The 18,926-nt window shown below is 27.8% G+C and overlaps 1 protein-coding gene across 3 annotated transcripts; it reads left to right on the top strand.

The window, feature by feature from the left end:
* The first annotated feature begins 197 nt into the window (after window positions 1-197).
* Window positions 198-18,784, top strand: LOC122855861 (baculoviral IAP repeat-containing protein 6). 3 transcript variants are annotated; one of them, XM_044157523.1, is made up of 12 exons: window positions 199-480; window positions 1,192-1,511; window positions 1,600-1,844; window positions 1,972-6,127; window positions 6,214-6,372; window positions 6,577-6,897; window positions 7,454-14,285; window positions 14,785-15,006; window positions 15,280-17,363; window positions 17,454-17,642; window positions 17,732-17,869; window positions 17,943-18,784. In XM_044157523.1, the coding sequence occupies exons 1-12, from the start codon at window positions 303-305 to the stop codon at window positions 18,249-18,251; spliced, it is 15,153 nt and encodes a 5,050-aa protein (XP_044013458.1). In that variant the 5' UTR covers window positions 199-302; the 3' UTR covers window positions 18,252-18,784. The 3 variants fall into 3 exon arrangements, with proteins under 3 accessions (XP_044013459.1, XP_044013458.1, XP_044013460.1); XM_044157524.1 differs by lacking the exon at window positions 14,785-15,006 and having other exon boundaries at window positions 198-480; XM_044157525.1 differs by lacking the exon at window positions 6,577-6,897 and having other exon boundaries at window positions 200-480.
* The last annotated feature ends 142 nt before the right edge of the window (window positions 18,785-18,926 follow it).

Here is an 18,926-nt window from a genome sequence, read left to right as displayed (position 1 = left end):
AAAATTTCAATGTATTTATATCGATATATCGATAATAAACAAACATTTAATAATTTGCTAATTTCATATCTAACCATTGACATATTCTCTCTTTGTCTCTCGTAATTTTATCACTTTCTCTCTCTCTCTTGACTATGGCGGTGATGATGAGAACGCCATGTTTTTTGTGATGTTCGTGGTGGATTAAGACAGTAATAAAATTTACAATAATTTTTTTTTTAAAAATAACATTTATTTTATCATTTATTTGTTCTTTAAAGTGTAGTATTTAATTCATTAATATTATTAATATTTAATTAAAAATGGCTGATGATGATCCGTGGTTGTTAAAAGAAGATGGTTATCTTAATGTTGATACTGAGTGTAAAAATATTGTATATCATCCAAATTTAAACGTTTTACTAATCACAACTGGCAATGGCCAAGTTTACGTTTTTGATGTTAATTTTGGTGTGATACTTCAACGCAGTTGTCTATCAGGTAATTTAAACCTAATTAAAAATTTTTTAATTTATTTATTGTCATTTTTAAATTATTTTTTTTCCATTGCCAAGGTCGCATTTTATACAAATGTGTCAGGCGTGACCCAAACTGCATCTCGATTTTCATTTTTTTTTTTTTTTTTTTTTTTTTTTTCTTTTCGTCTTTAATAGTTTTCCTTTGTGTTTACTAATTATTATTATCATCATCATCATTAATTATTGACAATGACAGTTGATCATTCCTCCATTTTCTTCTCGAAAAAAAAAAATTGTTTTTTTTTTTTTAATTTTCCAACAAGATGATTTGAAAATCAACGTTCCTTTGTTTCATCATCTAGGAGGATAAATGAAAAAAAAAAAATGTCAAGTTTTGAAAATAAATATTTTATTCCTCCCTGTTCCCCTCTTCCTGGAATTTTTTTTTCTTATCTTCTTCTCTTGTTATTTTATTTTTTTTTTTTTTTTGCACTAAACAAAAAATAAAATAACAATTCTCATTATCTTTTATTTATTTTTTTCTTATTTTATTACATTGTTACATTAGAACTTTGTTTTGTTATTATATTTTTAATTATTATTGACTTGTAATTTAATTATTATAAACAATTTTTAAAGATGAAACCTTGAGTTCTGTTGCATGACAAATGTAAATTTATTTTTCCAATGATAAGCATGATGTTTGATGATGCAAAAATTGTTTTTTTTTCAGGTAAACCAGATGGTAAATTACAGGGTATATATCTTGCTGAAGGTGTTGATAAAGTATTGTACACTGATGGCCATGGAATTGGTGTACGTAGTGATTACAATGGTGTATTATTACTTGACACAATATTACAAACACCAGTATCAAGAAGTGAAGATATAATAAAACTAGAATTATTATTATCAGAAGCATTATTATTAGATCAGTGTTTACGTAGTATTGACTTACCTGGTGTTGATCAAGTACAAGATGTACTTCATGAACTTTGGAATAAAATACATGCTGCACAATCAATACACAAAAAAGGAATTAAAGCACAAAAAGTAATTGTTAAATATTTTATACTGATTATTGTTTAATTAATTTAATTATTATTAATATTGTTTTTGTTTTTTTAATAATATTTTATAGTGGAATACAATATGTCTTGAATTACCACATGGAGTATTAAAGCTAGTATGTTCAGGACTTGTTACGGAATTGAAACGTCAAAATAAACATATACCAGCATTACCAATAGCATCAGCAATCAACGAAAGATTAAACGGCCTACTTCCAAGTTTAATATCCGATGGTGGTCCAGCAGATAAAGTATTGATGTTTAGTGAAGCAGCAAGACACAAAACATTTTCAAAATGGCCACATATGAATTACAAGTAAGTAAAAAATATAATTTAAATAACAATAAAAAAAATTTATCATTAAGTTAATATATAATAATAATAACAAACAAAAAAAAAATACGTTATGCTGGTCTGGTAACGGAAAAAATGTGTGTCTCAGATGGGCATTGCCCGGTCAAATGGCACAAGCTGGTTTTTATCATGAGCCAAATACAACTGCTGAGGATCGTGCAATGTGTTTTACATGTAATGTTTGTCTTGTATGCTGGGAACCAACAGATGAACCATGGTCAGAGCATGAACGTCATTCACCATCATGTCCATTTTTAAAAGGTGAATACACTCAAAATGTACCATTATCAGTAACACTTGCAACAGCACCAGCATGTAAAACAACTGATAATATTGAAATAATTGGAACAACAAATTATCCTGGTTTAACTGGTACAGCATCAAATAATGGTCTTATTAATATATGGGATATTACAAATCAATTAAAAAATGAAATATCATTTTATATTGTAATGTGTAATCAAAATAATAATGATGATAATGAGGATAATGATGAAGATGAAGATGATGATAATAGTACTACAAATAATATTAATAATAATAAAAATAATAAAAAAATACAATTTTATGCATCAAAAAATTTATCAACATCATATTTATCACGTATTAGTCCAAATAAAACAACATTAACAACAAATGATTATAAAAATAATCATAATAATATAAATTTAACAACATTATCAATTGTTGGTGGTCCAAAAATTAAAATTGATGATATTAAAAATAATATTAATAATTGTGGTAGTACAACAAGTCTTGTAACACAAATTGAAAGTACAGATACAAGTGTTAGACCATGTTTAATATGTGGTTTAACAATTAATTATAATAATTCAACAACAACATCATCAACATCAACATCAAGTTCAACGTCATCATCATCAACAACAACAACATCAACAGCAGCAACAACAACATCATCAACAACAAATAATAATATACGTAAACTAGATAATGTATGGTCATCAACAACTGATTTAGCACAATCATCATCATCGTCATCATCATCATTAGTACGTGCAATGAATAATGTTAATAATGCAACAAGTGATAGTTTAGATATAATGAAAGTTGCTATTGATGAAAATAAAAATAATAATATAAATAATAATATAATATCACATTATTTAATAATATATGATATACATCATAATAAAATAATTAAAAAAACAAACAAAGATGATAAATTAAAAAATATAAAAAGTAAAAAAACATTATCTGGTACTGGTACAAGTGCTAGTTCAACTGGTGGTAGACAAGAAAGTTTATATCAAGAATTATATATGAATAAATTATTATATGAAGCACCAGTTATTGAAGATGTTGATGCTGAAATGGTTGTTGGTACACATTTTGATAATATGTTAACTAGTAGTGGTTTAACAGCATCATCATCAAATTCATTATATTCAACATCATTTGTTGGTATGAATGTTGTTGTACCACCATCATCAACAAATCCATATGATACATTATTTAATCCAATTAATTATGAACAATATCCATCAACATCTGAATTAACATCAACAACTATCAACAATAATAATCATAATATTAATAACAACAATAATAATGATAAAAAAGTAATTGATGTAATTAAAGATGATCCAGTTGTATTACAAACAATATGTATTGAAGGACATTCATCATTAAAAATAACACACACTGAAACAACTAAAGATGGTAAACATTTTTATGTTGTATTATCATCACCAATTAATACAACAACAACCACATCGACAACAACAACAACAGTGACAGAAGCAACAGAAGAAATAGCAGCTTCAACAGCAACAGTAGCAAATGATGCAGCATCATCATCATCACCACCACCATCGTCGTCGTCGTCAATAATAAATACAAATAAAATGGATATTGATGATGAAAATAGTGAAAGTTATTTACAAAAAAGTTACATGTACTGGTATCAAGATGACGGATCATCAGTTGATAATAAAATTATAAATAATGATGATAATAATGATGATGATAGTAATAACAACAAAAATTCATTATTATTAATATATAAATTTGATTTTACTGATAAAGTACCAAAATTAATAGCTGATCCAATTGTTAAAAGAGAATTAACATATAATCAAACACCAGTACAAAATATATTATTACCATTACAAGATAAAAATAATATAAATGATTGTATTTTAAATGATGAACCAAAAGGACAAGTTGCAATTGTTTGTCGTGATGGTATTGTACGTATTATTGAATTAAAAACATTAAAAATAATAAATGAAGCACATGGTAGTACAGATGATGAAAAATTTATATCAGCAGCATATTGTAATCGTCTTGAAAGATTATGTGCATGTACAATAAATGGTGGTTTAAGATTTTTTGCAACAAATGAAGAGGATGATTCAACTGAAGAAAATGATGATAATGATGATATTAATATGATGATAACTGATTCAATAATGAGTAGTGAAAATATTGCACCAAGTACATCAACATCATCTGTATCATATCAAGAGCCAATAATAGCACTACGACAAACATTAACATACAATGATTTAAAATGTCTTTATGATTTAACAAAATTTGATAAACATTCACCAATATATAATGCAACAGTACCACCATGTTGGAGTGAAATGATGCAAGGACAAAGACAACGTAGATATCCACAACATTTACATCAAACTGAGGATCAACATCATACAAGAACTTGGCGTTTACAAAATGATGCAACAACATGGGATGAACATATATTTGAATTAACATTACCTAAAAATATTGCTGGTAGTATTGGACATGTTGATGTTAGATTTACTCTTCATTCACCATGTACTGAATCACCATCAATACAAGTTACATTGTTAAAACAAAATATAACTGGTCTTGGTCATCATAAATCAACATTAACACCTGTTGATGAAAGAATACAATTTAATATTAATAATGAACAACAACAACAACAGCATCAACATCAACATCACCAACACCAGCAACATCATCAACATCAACATGTAAAAAATGATAATCCAGTTATTAGTGAAGGTTATCAACGTCAAAATAATACTGAAATATTATGTGGTCCAATAAATTTAAAACGTTGTATGGATTTATCTGATAATTCTGGTTGTGTTACATTAACAAGTCCAAAATTATTTAAAGCAAAAGCAGCAACATTATTAGTACATATTAAAGCACTTATTGATCCAACAAAAGATGTTAATACTAAAACACGTATTAATTTACTTGAAACAAAACCACCAACATCTAAAAAATTACGTATTGATGATTCTGGACCATATATACCTGGTGCAGCTATTGAAAGACTTGCTGCAAGTGCTAATAAAAAATTAGATTATTATATTGGTTGTGATTGGATACATGAAATATCAATAACAGTTAGATCAGTACAATCAACAACAATACAAAATGAAAAAATTCAACGTTTAACAATGCTTGATTCATTATTATTTACTGATAATTTATTAAATATTGCATGTTTTGAAACATCAGATAAATCATTAGTTGTACAATCATTATCACTTGATATATTAATATGGATAACATCAATAAGACTTGCTAGATTACGTATTGGACAAAATAATAATGATGTTATAACATTACAACTTGATACAATTAAATGTATACAAGAACGTTTAAAAAATTTATTACGTACATGTATATTAAATGGTGGTAGAAGTATTGCACATAAATGTGTTAAATTAATATTAATATGTAGTGAAGGTATACGTAATTTAGATGATAATAATTATCATACATTTGATGAAAATGTATTGTCTGTTATTGTAACATTATTACCACAAATTATTGGTATACAATGGGCTGGTTCATTACGTTGGTTATCAGTATTAATAACACGTTTATTACCACTTGATAAAAATCATAATGTTGCACAACAATGTATTATAATATTACAACAAATTGCAAGTGAAATGTCAAATCGTGTTAATCCATATCATTTATTACTTGCAACAAGATTTGGCTTGTATAATAATTCATTTGATACGGAATTATTTGATATTGAACCACCAATACCACCAAAATCAACATCATCACCATTGACATATGCATCTGTTGTTACTGGTGAACAAACAACTGTATCATCTGTTACTGGTAATTGTTTATATACACAGGATCATATTGATCTTCGTGATCTTTTAACATTACCAAATAATCCAAACAGTGAACTTGTACTTCCAAGTAAATTAAAAACACTGTGTTCAACTTTTCCTATGAAGGGTCTTCTTGAGGTAAAATAATTTTTAATCTTTAGAGTTTTTTTTTGTGGAGAGATTGAGATTTTATTAATAAATTGATTTTTTAATTTATTATTTAGGTTGAACCATTACATTTTACTTGTCATGCTGCATCTGATGGTACCAAAATGGAAAAAATTGATTCTGGTCTTAATACAATTAATCTTGGTACAATTTATGATAGCACTGTTACAATAAACAACAGTGGAGCTGATTTAAAAAATGTCCAACCAAATTACGTAAGTTAAATAATTATATTTCTTTAAAATAACACGTTAATATTAATTTTAAGAAAAAAAAAAAAATGGGGTAAAAATTAGTTAGATAAATAAATTACATAGTTAAAAAAAAAAATGAAAAATAGGTTTTTAAGTTTTGATAATAAGAAAAACAAAAGGAACAAACATTAGAAAAATAGAAAAAACAAAAAAATAATATTATAGACAATGGATGCCGGATCGTTAGGGCCAGATCTACACTCAACATACAAACAGAATTTAAAGATACTACAAAGTCATCTTAACAGTCAATTGTCAAAGAATTCAACAACATCACAACTATCATCATTGACACCTGATGATTTATCTGACAGTGATGATATTAATAATATTGTCAATGATAATACAATATGGCTTGGTGGAGATAAAAATTATACAACAAATTCCCATGTATTTACAATAAATAATACAAAAGATAAATCAACCGCGTCAACTAATCATACATCAACATCAACAAAAATTGATGATTGTCATAACAATAAAAAGGTTAGATAGTTGATAATAATAAATTTATATAAATATTGTTTTATTTTTTATTTTTTTTTATCGTTAATGTTAGTAGTTAATTTGTTATTATTTTCAATTGGGAGTTTTTTTTTCTATCGAAAATAATTTATTGATGTTTATTTATTTATTTATTTTATTTTTTTTTTTTTATTTTAAGGCATCTCTATCAATTAAAAATTTACTTGATTATTATAAATAATTTTTATTAACCATTAATTATTTAAATTCATATTTATATTTCTGTTTTTCTGAAAGTTGATAAATCACTCTTAAAAATTCAAGTAAAAACATATCTGAAAAAATAAATTTCAACAATTATTATTAACAATTTGACAATGAAAAAAAAATAATGAAATGATTATCTAGGTTTTTAGTAATTAATAATTATTAATTTTTCAATTAAACATTATTATTTTCATTAATAAAAAAAAAAAAAAAAAATAGCAAGTTAGCTAGATAGAGATACCTTACTGATACAATTTATACTTGAAATATTTTATGTTTATTTAAATTGAAAAAATTTTATTTTCAACAGAAAGAAGAAGTGGTATTTCCATGGGGAAGATTGCTGAGTACACCATCACAACAAGCACTTGTTGTTGAACGAATGCATTCTGGTGCTCGTCGTTTTGTAACACTTGATTTTGGTTCACCAATACTTCTGACTGATTTAATAATACCATCATGCAGTGATCTAGTGTCATTGTCAATAGACATATGGACAAGAAGTGAAGAAAGTGATGGTACACGTTTAGTTGTTGCTGGTGATATTGGAACAAAACCCCTGGTTGTTAATGATCTTCAACCACCACCAGTATGTAGATATCTTAAAATAACAACAATTGGTCGTTATGGAATGACAACAACAAGATGTAAAATACCACTTGGTATGTTTTATGGACATATGTTTGTATTACCCGGTGAGGATTATTCTGAAACAACAACAACAACAAATGATGCTATTAATTCAGATGATGGACAATATGATGCAAATATGTTATCAATAATTGAATCACAATGTAATATATTATCAGCATTAGCTGAGGATGTACAGTGTAGATTTAGTCTTGCAACTGAAAGATTAAAATCACTTCTTGATCCATTATTATGTACTGAAACACCAAATGTCATGCATATGCAATACTATCTTTGTCGTGGTAAAAATATAAATGATAATAATAACAGTAGTAATAATAATAACAAAGAACAACCATCAAATAAAATATTATCAACATATCATGAATGTATTATGTTTCAACATCAATTGAATATTGTACGTGGTGTATGGAGACGTTTAGAATCATGGAAAAGTCCACAATTAATATCATCAACACAATTGACAAGTGTATCAAGTGATAAATTACGTGTATTAGGTGAAACATTATCAGATATATTGTTATATACAATGTATGAAATTGGACCAGTACCACCAGTACCAATGTCATTGTGTGATATATTTACACCACAAATATGTGAACAATTTTTTCATTCAGTTTGTGTTGTAACACCAGCACCACGTTTACAATTACATGCTGCTGTATTATTAGCAAGAGTTGCTGGTCATCAACCATGGTGGGGTAATTTCTTGGCAAATACAATTGTTAATTTATATTCAACATCGTCAACTTATATATTTCCACAAGATCGTGTATTTATATTGTTAACATTTCTCGGTAGAAAATCATTAATTGCTGGTAATAATAAATCATCAGTTATTGATGCAATGGTTAAAACACTTGAACGTTTATTATCACCATTATTAACAATAGAACAAAATACAAATTCATCACAACTTGATATAACATTAATTGGTTGGATATTATTATTTTTATCAATATGTTTAGATACAACAGCAACAAATTTAACATGTTCAGATGATAATAATGATAATAAAAATAAAGATACAAATATATCATCACGTTGGGAATTTTTACAAGGTGAATCAGCAATGCAAAGAAAATATGTTACAGCAAATCGTACATCAGCATCACGTAGTTATCGTAAAAAATTACAAAAACGTTTAATGCATCATAAACAACAATTACATGATATTGAACAAGGTAAAAAAAGTGGTTTAAATTCACCACAAATAATAGCAACATGGTCATCAACAGTACCACAAAATCCAACAATATTTTCAACAAAATTAGAAGTATTAAAAACACATGAAAGAAATTTTAAAAAAACATTAAAACAACATTCAGCATTTAAACATTTTAAAGATACTGTAAGACGTCCAGAAACACAATATTTATCAAGAAGTAATCGTAATCAATTATTAACAAATACATCATCAACATCAACATCATCATCATCACGTATTGATACATCTGATAATGATAATGATTATATGACAAATTTATCACAACAATATGTATTACCAGTTGCACGTGGATTGGTAACATTAATATTAAAAAATTCAGCAAATGTTGATATGTTTTTATTGGCATGTAAAGTTGTTGCAAGACTTGTTGTATCAACAAGACCAATAATAACACTAGGTGAATTAATGAGTGAAGAACAATTATTTAAATTAATTAAATTAGCAACTGGTAGCACTGATGCAGCATGGTCATCACATGCAATATCATGTTTATTACAAGATTTATTAGAAGGTGGTAGATTATTTTCAAAATCATCATCAACATCAACATCATCAACAGCAACAGGAACAGCAACAGGAACATCAACATCAACAACATTAATACAAAATACAAATGATGGTTTATTTGAAAATTTAGAATTAGAAGAAACACAAATTATTAGTGATAGTGATTTAAATTTAATTGCTGGTACAAGTAATAATACAAGTGGTAGTGTTGGTGTTAGTGTTAGTGCTAATAATAATAATGGTAATCCATCAAATGTGGTAACAAGTGGTATTAATGATGAAGGTTTTGCTGAGGGTGAAGGTGATGAAGATACACAAGATAGTATTACAATACAACAACCAACAGCATCAACATCAAAATCAAATGGTTTTGATTTACCATCATTACTTGAATCAGATGACAGTGAACTTGATGAATTTCTTGATGATATTTTAGAGAGTGGTAAAAATATGCTTAAAGCTGGCAAATTATTACAAAAAATACCATCATCATCAAGTTCAGGTATATCATTGGCACTTGATGCTAGACTTGAGTATGGAGTTGAAATGGGAGTTGAAATTGCTGTTAGAAGATATTCAACACTTGGTGCATATAATCTTCCATTAAGTATAAATGCAACAATACAAATGCCATCAACATCATCAACAGCATCTTCAGCATCAACAGCAACAGCATCATCATCAGCAAGAAATTCAACATGGACAGATATGAGAATGAATAATGATCAATTACCATCAAGTGTTGCAATGTTAACACGTTGTTTTGATAAAATATTTACTGATTTAACATTACAAAATTCAGGTACAAGTTTAGAGCTTGTATTACAATTATGGTTAACACTTAATTTAGATTCATCAATTGAACAATGTACATCATCAACAAATTCATCATCAAATCAATTTGATCCATCATTAATACCAATAATACCATTAAGTTCAACAGCAATATCTGGTTTAATATCAGCATTATTATGGAATCCAGGTGTATCATTAAGAGCATGGTGTTTAGCATTACAAACATTAACTGTTGCTAGTAATGAACCAATGCCAAATGATCATATTGATCCAAGTATAAGTACACCACTTGATGGTTTATTAGGTGGTATGGCTAGTTGTATTGTTAAAGATCGTAATATGGGATCAATGTTATTAAAATTATTATCTGGTAATGGTTTAAATGTTGAATCAAGTGATAAACAATATATGATGGCTGGTCCAAGAGTTGGTTTAGCATTACAAGATTTTCTTGTACGTCTTGAAATGCGTTGTGATGTTATAACACCAGGTAGTATACTTGGTAATTCATTAAAAGAATTATTACTATGGGTTGTTTATCAACTTGTACAACCAGGTGGTGCATTAGTTGCACGTCGTGGTCCACTTGATGCACAATGTATATTAATAACATCATTAATTAATCTTAATTTTATAAATACTGATCTTGGTACAGCAATGAGTATAACTGAATGTGTTGGTTCAATTGTATCAAATTATATACGTGGTGCAAGAGTTGGAGCACAATGTACTGGTGCTGTTGATAATAATACAAATCAAACAAGTGGTTTTGGTAGTTTATATGCATCTGTATTAGGTGGTGCTGGTTGTAGTAGTAATAGCAGTAATTGTAATAATAATAATAGTAATATTATTAATAGTACAAGACAAGGTAGACCAACATCATGGGATACACTTGTTGTTGCACTTATTAAATTAGTATGTCGTCTTGTACAAACACCATTACCAAATTTAAGAACATCAAGAATTATTGATAATACAATTGATATGGAAACAAATGATTCATCATTAAGATTGCACAATACAATAACAACACCAATAGCATCAACGTCAACATCATCATCAACATCATCAACAATAAATATAACATCACAAACAGATGAGAGTAAAGTTGCTGAACAACAAAATACAACAATGATTGGTGGTAATATTAATCGTGGAACAATAATAAAACCAAAATATCCATGTGTTGCTGATACAGTATTACAACATGAACCAACAATGATGAGATTACTTGGTGCACTTGGTTATAGTAATGGTTCATCATTTGCAATGTTTTTTAATGATGAAACAATTGGTGGTGGTATTGGTGGTAGTAGTACAACATGTACATCTGAACTTAATGAACCAGCATCAATATCAGATGCAACATTTCAATTATTAACAACTCTTATGAAAAAAGCAACAAATCCAACATTAATTATAAATCCATTGTATCGTTATTTATCATCATCAAATGAACAAACAGGCACAAATAGACATATGGGTGTTATGCAATTATCTGAATCATTATTATGGTATATATTAAAAGTATTAGATAATGAAGCATCATTAAGTGTATTTACAACAATGGGTGGTGTTAAAGTATTATGTGAAAATATGGTTAAATCAAGTACAAGTTGTAATAATAATAATGGTGTATCAACACCAGGTGTTATTGCATTGGTAATGCAACATTTATCAAATTCATCAAATTTAACAACAGCATCAGCAATATCAACGTCAAATAAAAAAACAACAACATCAACAACAGCATCAACATCAACAGCAATTAATAATGATACATATGATGATGGTTTATTAAATTTTGCTCCACTTGGTACAATATCATGGGTTAAACCAATGGTTGAACCAGCTGATGTATTAATACATAGTGTACCACAACATAGACGTGCTAGAACAGCAGCATGGTCATATCATTTTTTTCCTGGTGAAGCATGGGTTGATTTAACAATAACATTACCATGTGCAATATTATTAAAAGAAGTTGAATTACAACCACATTTATCATCATTAGCAACATGTCCATCAGCAGTTGCATTAGAAATATCAAGAGAAGGTAGCTCAGATTTAACACCAATATGTCCACCAATGTTAACTGCTGGATTAACATTTATACGTTTAACATTAGCACAACCAGAAGTTGCAACATCTGTACTTGTACGTTTGTATAAACCACGTGATTCAACAAATATTAGTTTAAGTCAAATAAGAATACTTGGTACAACAGCATTTGGTGATATTAAATCAAGAAATGAACCAATGGATGAAGAACAATTTTCAAAAACAAGTCTTGGTTGGTTAAGACTTGTACATCAATGTTTATGTGTATCTGAATTATCTAAACCATTAACACAAAATGTATTAAATTCAGCATCATCTGTTGATGGTCTTATTGAAGCATGTTGTAGTATGTTATTGCTACCAGCACCATCATTATTTACACCAAATTTAGAACGTGTATTATTACAACTTGGTTTACATTCACGTGATCTTGGTTTACAATTAATAAGTTTATTATTAAATAATAGATGTGCACCATTAATACAAGGTTTATCATCATTTCAAAAAAATTCAACAGTACAACTTGTTGTTGAATTATTACAACAATTATGCTCATCACAAGATTCAAATACTGAAGCAAGAGTGTCAGCTGTATTAACATGGCTTCATGCATCAGCAATGAATAGTGTTGCTAGATCAAATCGTATTAATCCAAATATTGTTAGTCCACCAGCAATTTATATACATTGTGTATCAACAATAATATGGAAATCACATGAACAACAACAAAATCGTCAATATAATTTAGAATTATTATTAACTGATGATTTATTTAATTCATTATACAAATGGACATTAAAACTTGATACATATTCAGCATTAAAATTATCAATTGATGCAACATTATGTGCATTTTGTTATGTACGTCCATCATTATTTTTACAATTATTACAATATGTTAAGCTACATAATATTATTACAACAAATATTAATAATAATAATAATACAACAACAGCATCAATATCTGATGATGAAAAACACAATGAAGGACAAACAGATGATGGTAAAATTATTATTCATGAAGCAATGGATAATAGTAAATTACTTGAATTAACTGAAGGACAGTTATTAACTGTTGCTGCTGCATCACGTTCATCAACTGGTATACAACAATTAATTGATTCTGGTCTTCCAACAATATTAATTAATGGAATTAATGATTTTTGTAAAAATGAAAAAGCACGACAACAAAATGATAATACCGATAATGATGATTTACGTCAAAATTTAAAAACTAATTGTGGTTTAACTGATAGTGATAAAGCTGGTGAAACAACAGCAGCAGCATCATCATCATCCGCAGCAGCAGCATCATCATCATCTGCTAATGATAATAATGGTTATTTAAATATGAATGATCCAGATGGTATTGCAACTGTACTTGAATTTTTAACGCTCATTTGTTCAGAAGGAAAAATGCGTGATTGGCTTGGTAAAGAAGGACGTATATTTTGGTTTCCATTGGCATCATTATTAAGCTATAGACCAGTTGAAAATCCATCAATAACATTTGCTAGGATAAATGCATCATATGCCAGATTAGAAAGTGCTATGATAAAATTTTTATCAAGATGTTGCTGGTGTCATCCAATTAATCAAAATTTATTATCTGAATTATTGACAAATGTTATACTTCAACAACGAGTTACACAAAATGTTCGATATTTACATGGTATATCTGGTTTTACACGTCGTTTAATATTACAATTATTACTTGAGGGTGAAAAAATATTAGTATCTGTTACATCTGAAGCACCAATGCCTGTATCAAGTACAACAGCAACACAAACTATTCCATCAATGCCACCACATCCAGCTCATCCATTGGGTCATTATCATCAATTACTTTATATATCAACTCAAACAACTGTTGCTGATTTATTACAACAAGTTTCTGGTGAGTTTTTTTATTTCAATTTTTATTTATTTATTTCATTCATCATGAATATATCTTGGACCTTAATTTTTTCTTATTTATTTATTAACATACACACATTGTGCTTTGTAAAAAAAAAAAAAATAATAATAATATTCCTTTTTTCGAGACATATTAACATTGATCTTAATAATTAATTTTTTTTTTCTTGAATTTAATAAATTATTTATTACAAAATTAACTGAATAAATTTAAACGAAAAAAGAATTGAATAGTTTTTCAAATAGAAATTAAATTAAATTAAAAAAAAATGAAAAAAAAAAATAAAATTATTTTTATATTTGATTTTAAAATGAACATAAAGTTGTCAATTTTTTTTATTTTTTTTTTTTTTATCGTTTATTCTTTTTATTTCCTTGGAAATTAATGAAACATTAAAAAAAAAAAATCGAAAAAGTATTGATTATTAAAAGAAAGAAAAGAAAGTAAGAAAAAAAAAATGACCTTCGGGGTAATGCAGGTACTTGGCTCAGTTCGATGCTACTCAATGCATATAAGGAGAATGACACAAATACAAGTGGATTAAATCATTCACGTGAACTTTGGGAATCTGGAATGGCACTGGTTGTTGATGCACTGAGTGTTGCTGCTGGAAATACAGCCAAGGATAAACGTGCAAAGGAAGCATCAAATAGGTCACAGGCTCGTGGACCAATCTTGCGAAAATCCCGTTTAGTTTCGGGTATGATGACACAAATCCTCTTGGTTCACAATGTTATTTGTCTTTTATCTTTTTCACTAAAAAAAAAAAATATGAAAAACCTTTTTATCTTTCTTCTTTTGCAAATGAAAAATAGCTACTCTTGATTATTTTTATTTTTTTCTTGCTGCCTGTGTGTAAATTGTGCTAGTTCACTGGGTCCATGCATCTTCACATTGAATTAATATATTAAAAAAAAAAAAATATTGAATATTAAATAAGCCATTTTAATTAATAAAATATATTTTTTTATAGATGGTATTGCATCGTCATCAAAAAGTGGAATGAGTAGTCAAGGAAGCTCAATGAATTTATTGGCTCAACAATATTTAACTCACTCATCAAGACCAAATTCATCATTACCACCACAATTAACAATATCACAATTACTTGCAATTGGTGAAGACAATGGTCTATCATTATCAGAGCCATGTTTACATTTAGTATTACGTCAAAGAAATAAAGATAATAATAAAGATGATAATAATAAAAATGATGATAATGATATTGTATTAAATAATCGTCAAATTGAAAGTGCACTTGGTGTATTTTCAGCTGGTGGTGGTTTAGCAGTATTAGCTAAACATTTACCATTAGTTTATCCAGATACTGGTAGATCAACAACATCATTTATTGAAAAATCACCATCACCAGAACAAAATGATGCTGAATGGGTTAAAGTTGAAGCAACTGAAGATATATATGAAGATTTAGAAGAGAGTGGTATTATTAGTTCACCAAAAACAACAACGACAACAACAACACCACCAATACCACATGTACCATTACATTCATTAGCAGCATTTGGTTTATTTTTACGTCTTCCTGGTTATGCTGAAGTTTTATTAAAAGATCGTAAACAAGCACAATGTTTATTACGTCTTGCACTTGGTGTTACTGATGATGGTGAAGGTGGTGATATACTTGGTTCATCATTAGCAACATCATTACCAACATTACCATTTCAAGTATTAAAACAATTACTTGAAACAACACCACCAACAACAGATGATGGACAATTATTACGTAAAACAATGATTGAAATTGGTGCTGTATTATTATTACTTAATTGTCTTGCAATATTTACACATCAAACTGGTCATAATGATATTGATCATCGTAATATTGGACAAAGTACTAGTAGTGGTAATGGTGGTGGTGGTACAAGTGGTACTGGTGGTAATATTGGTGGACGTAGTGATGATAAATCACATTTATATTGGGCAAAAGGTACTGGTTTTGGTACTGGTTCAACTCAACAATCATGGAATGTTGAACAAGCATTATTACGTCAAAAATCAGAAGAAGAACATGTTACAGTATTACTTAAAGTTATTGCAAGTTATATTGATTTTGGTGGACAACCACAACGTGATTTACCAACAACATTTTCTGAGCTAATGTCACGTTCATGTTTATTACCAGCATTATCATCATATTTAAGAAATGATTCAGTTCTTGATATGGCTAGACATATACCACTTTATCGTGCTATATTACAGTTGATACGTTCAATGGCATTATCACCACAATTAGCACCATTATTATTACCTAAAAATAAAAAACTAAATGATCCATCAATTGTATCATTATTATTAAATATGAAATTATGTGTTGATACATATGTACATAAAATAAATCGTACACGTGGTAGTAAATCAAAAATATTAACAAAATATCCAGATGATAATGAACAAGATGAAGGTTTAGCAACATTAATACCAGATATACAAGAAAGTGCAACAATTGTACAAAATGCAACATCAAGATTAATAATACATGATGAAGATTTAGCTGGACCAAGTCCAATAATACAAGATATACCATTAAAAACAATTGAACAAAGATATCTTGAAGTTATGAAAAATTTACAATTTGATACATATGAAATGATTATGGAAAATTCAGATGGTAGTGGTTATAAATTTTGTGTATCATATCATTTTGAATCAAATATGAGAGCAGCTGGTGATCGTAGTCATCCAACACGTGTTAAACGTTTAGCACAAGAAACAGTATCATTATCAACAGCATTACCATTATCATACAGTAGTTCAGTATTTGTACGTTGTGATGCTGATAGATTAGATATTATGAAAGTATTAATAACTGGTCCAGCTGAAACACCATATGCTAATGGTTGTTTTCAATTTGATGTTTATTTTCCACCTGATTATCCAAATAGTCCAATGTTAATTAATCTTGAAACAACTGGAAGACATACTGTTAGATTTAATCCAAATTTATATAATGATGGTAAAGTTTGCCTCAGTGTACTAAATACATGGCATGGAAGACCAGAAGAAAAATGGAATGCACATACAAGTAGTTTTCTTCAGGTATTTTTTTTTTTAAATACAATTATTTATTTATTTAATTTCAAGTAATTGTTTTGCAATAATCGATTTTATTTTTTGTAATTTATTTAGGTTTTAGTCTCAATACAGTCACTTATTTTGGTACCAGAGCCTTACTTTAATGAACCTGGATATGAAAGATCACGTGGCACTTCAAGTGGAGTACAATCTAGTCAAGAGTACAATGCAAATGTTTGTCTGGCTACTGTCAAGTGGGCAATGCTTGACCAAATTTTAAATCCTTGTCCTTGCTTTAAAGAGGTATGTTGTTTTTTTCGTTTTAATTATACATTTTTACTGTTAGAATATGTCTTGATGTTTATTAATTGATTTATGTTTATTTTTTTCAGGTAATTTACACGCATTTTTGGATAAAAAGACATGAGATTGTTCAACAATTAGAAAACTGGATATCCGAAATGGAATCACATGGATCAGACAGACGATCAACTCGATCAAATAGTTCAGTTAATGCTTTGGCTTTGCGGGTAAATATTTTTAAATATTATACATTAAAACAAAATCTTGCTTAAATATTAATAACAATTATGAATTTTTCAGAGACATTATAAATCACTGCGTGATGCATTAAATAAATTGGAGACACCAGAGGGTCTTGAAGATCTTGCTGAGCCATTGCAATCACCAGGTTCACCATTAGAAATGACAGCATCAGCAGCAACACCAAACAGTACAATTTCTTTAACAAGCTCAACAATAAATCCAACTCCAACAACATCAACAACATCAACAACACCAAACAGTACAACAATAACATCAATCAACAATCCAAGTGCTAGTAATCATGTACATCATGACATTGATACTGATGTTGAAATGGAAAAAATGGTATCAAAAGTTTGTGAATAAATAGTGGATTCATTTTGTTGAATATTTTAAATATCTAAGTGACTGTGTTATCATAATAATAATAATCAAGTGATTAATTTAAAATAAACAAAAATAAAACCATAAAAATTACAACAAAGTAAGGTAAAATAAAAAAATCTATTTAAATTAATTAAATTGATAATACAAAATACTTGAAAAATATTTTTCCAATAATTTTCTTTTTTTTTTTTTTTATTTTCCTTCTCATTATTATCAATGCTTATTATTATTTTAATTTTTTTTTGTTGATAAATATATTATTTTCGACTGCTACATGCGTGAGTGGAATTTTCTTTATTATTTTTTTTTTGTTTTTTTTTCATTTCTTTTTATTATGTAGTTGTAAAGTTTATGAGATAGCATTATTCGGGATTAAGGGGGAGTAAACCTTACACATTAATGTTACAAATAGTTAAAAAAAAAATAAATAAATAAATATGTGGAAAAAGATTAAACGTTTCTTTAATAAACAAATGGAAAAAAATAATAATAAAACAACAGTTGTGTAGGGATAATTAATTGATTATAATAAGTGTAAAATGATCTTCAAATAATTAAATATAAATCAATTGTTATAGTTCAATAATAATTATTATAAATATATTTATTTGTTTATGATATACTTGTTTCTCCCCTCCCGTATTAATGCAATTA

This window comes from Aphidius gifuensis, linkage group LG4 (genome assembly GCF_014905175.1).
Source record: "Aphidius gifuensis isolate YNYX2018 linkage group LG4, ASM1490517v1, whole genome shotgun sequence".
NCBI lineage: Eukaryota > Metazoa > Arthropoda > Insecta > Hymenoptera > Braconidae > Aphidius > Aphidius gifuensis.
Note: the sequence above shows the minus strand (reverse complement) of the source record. Positions and strands in the feature narration are given on the sequence as shown.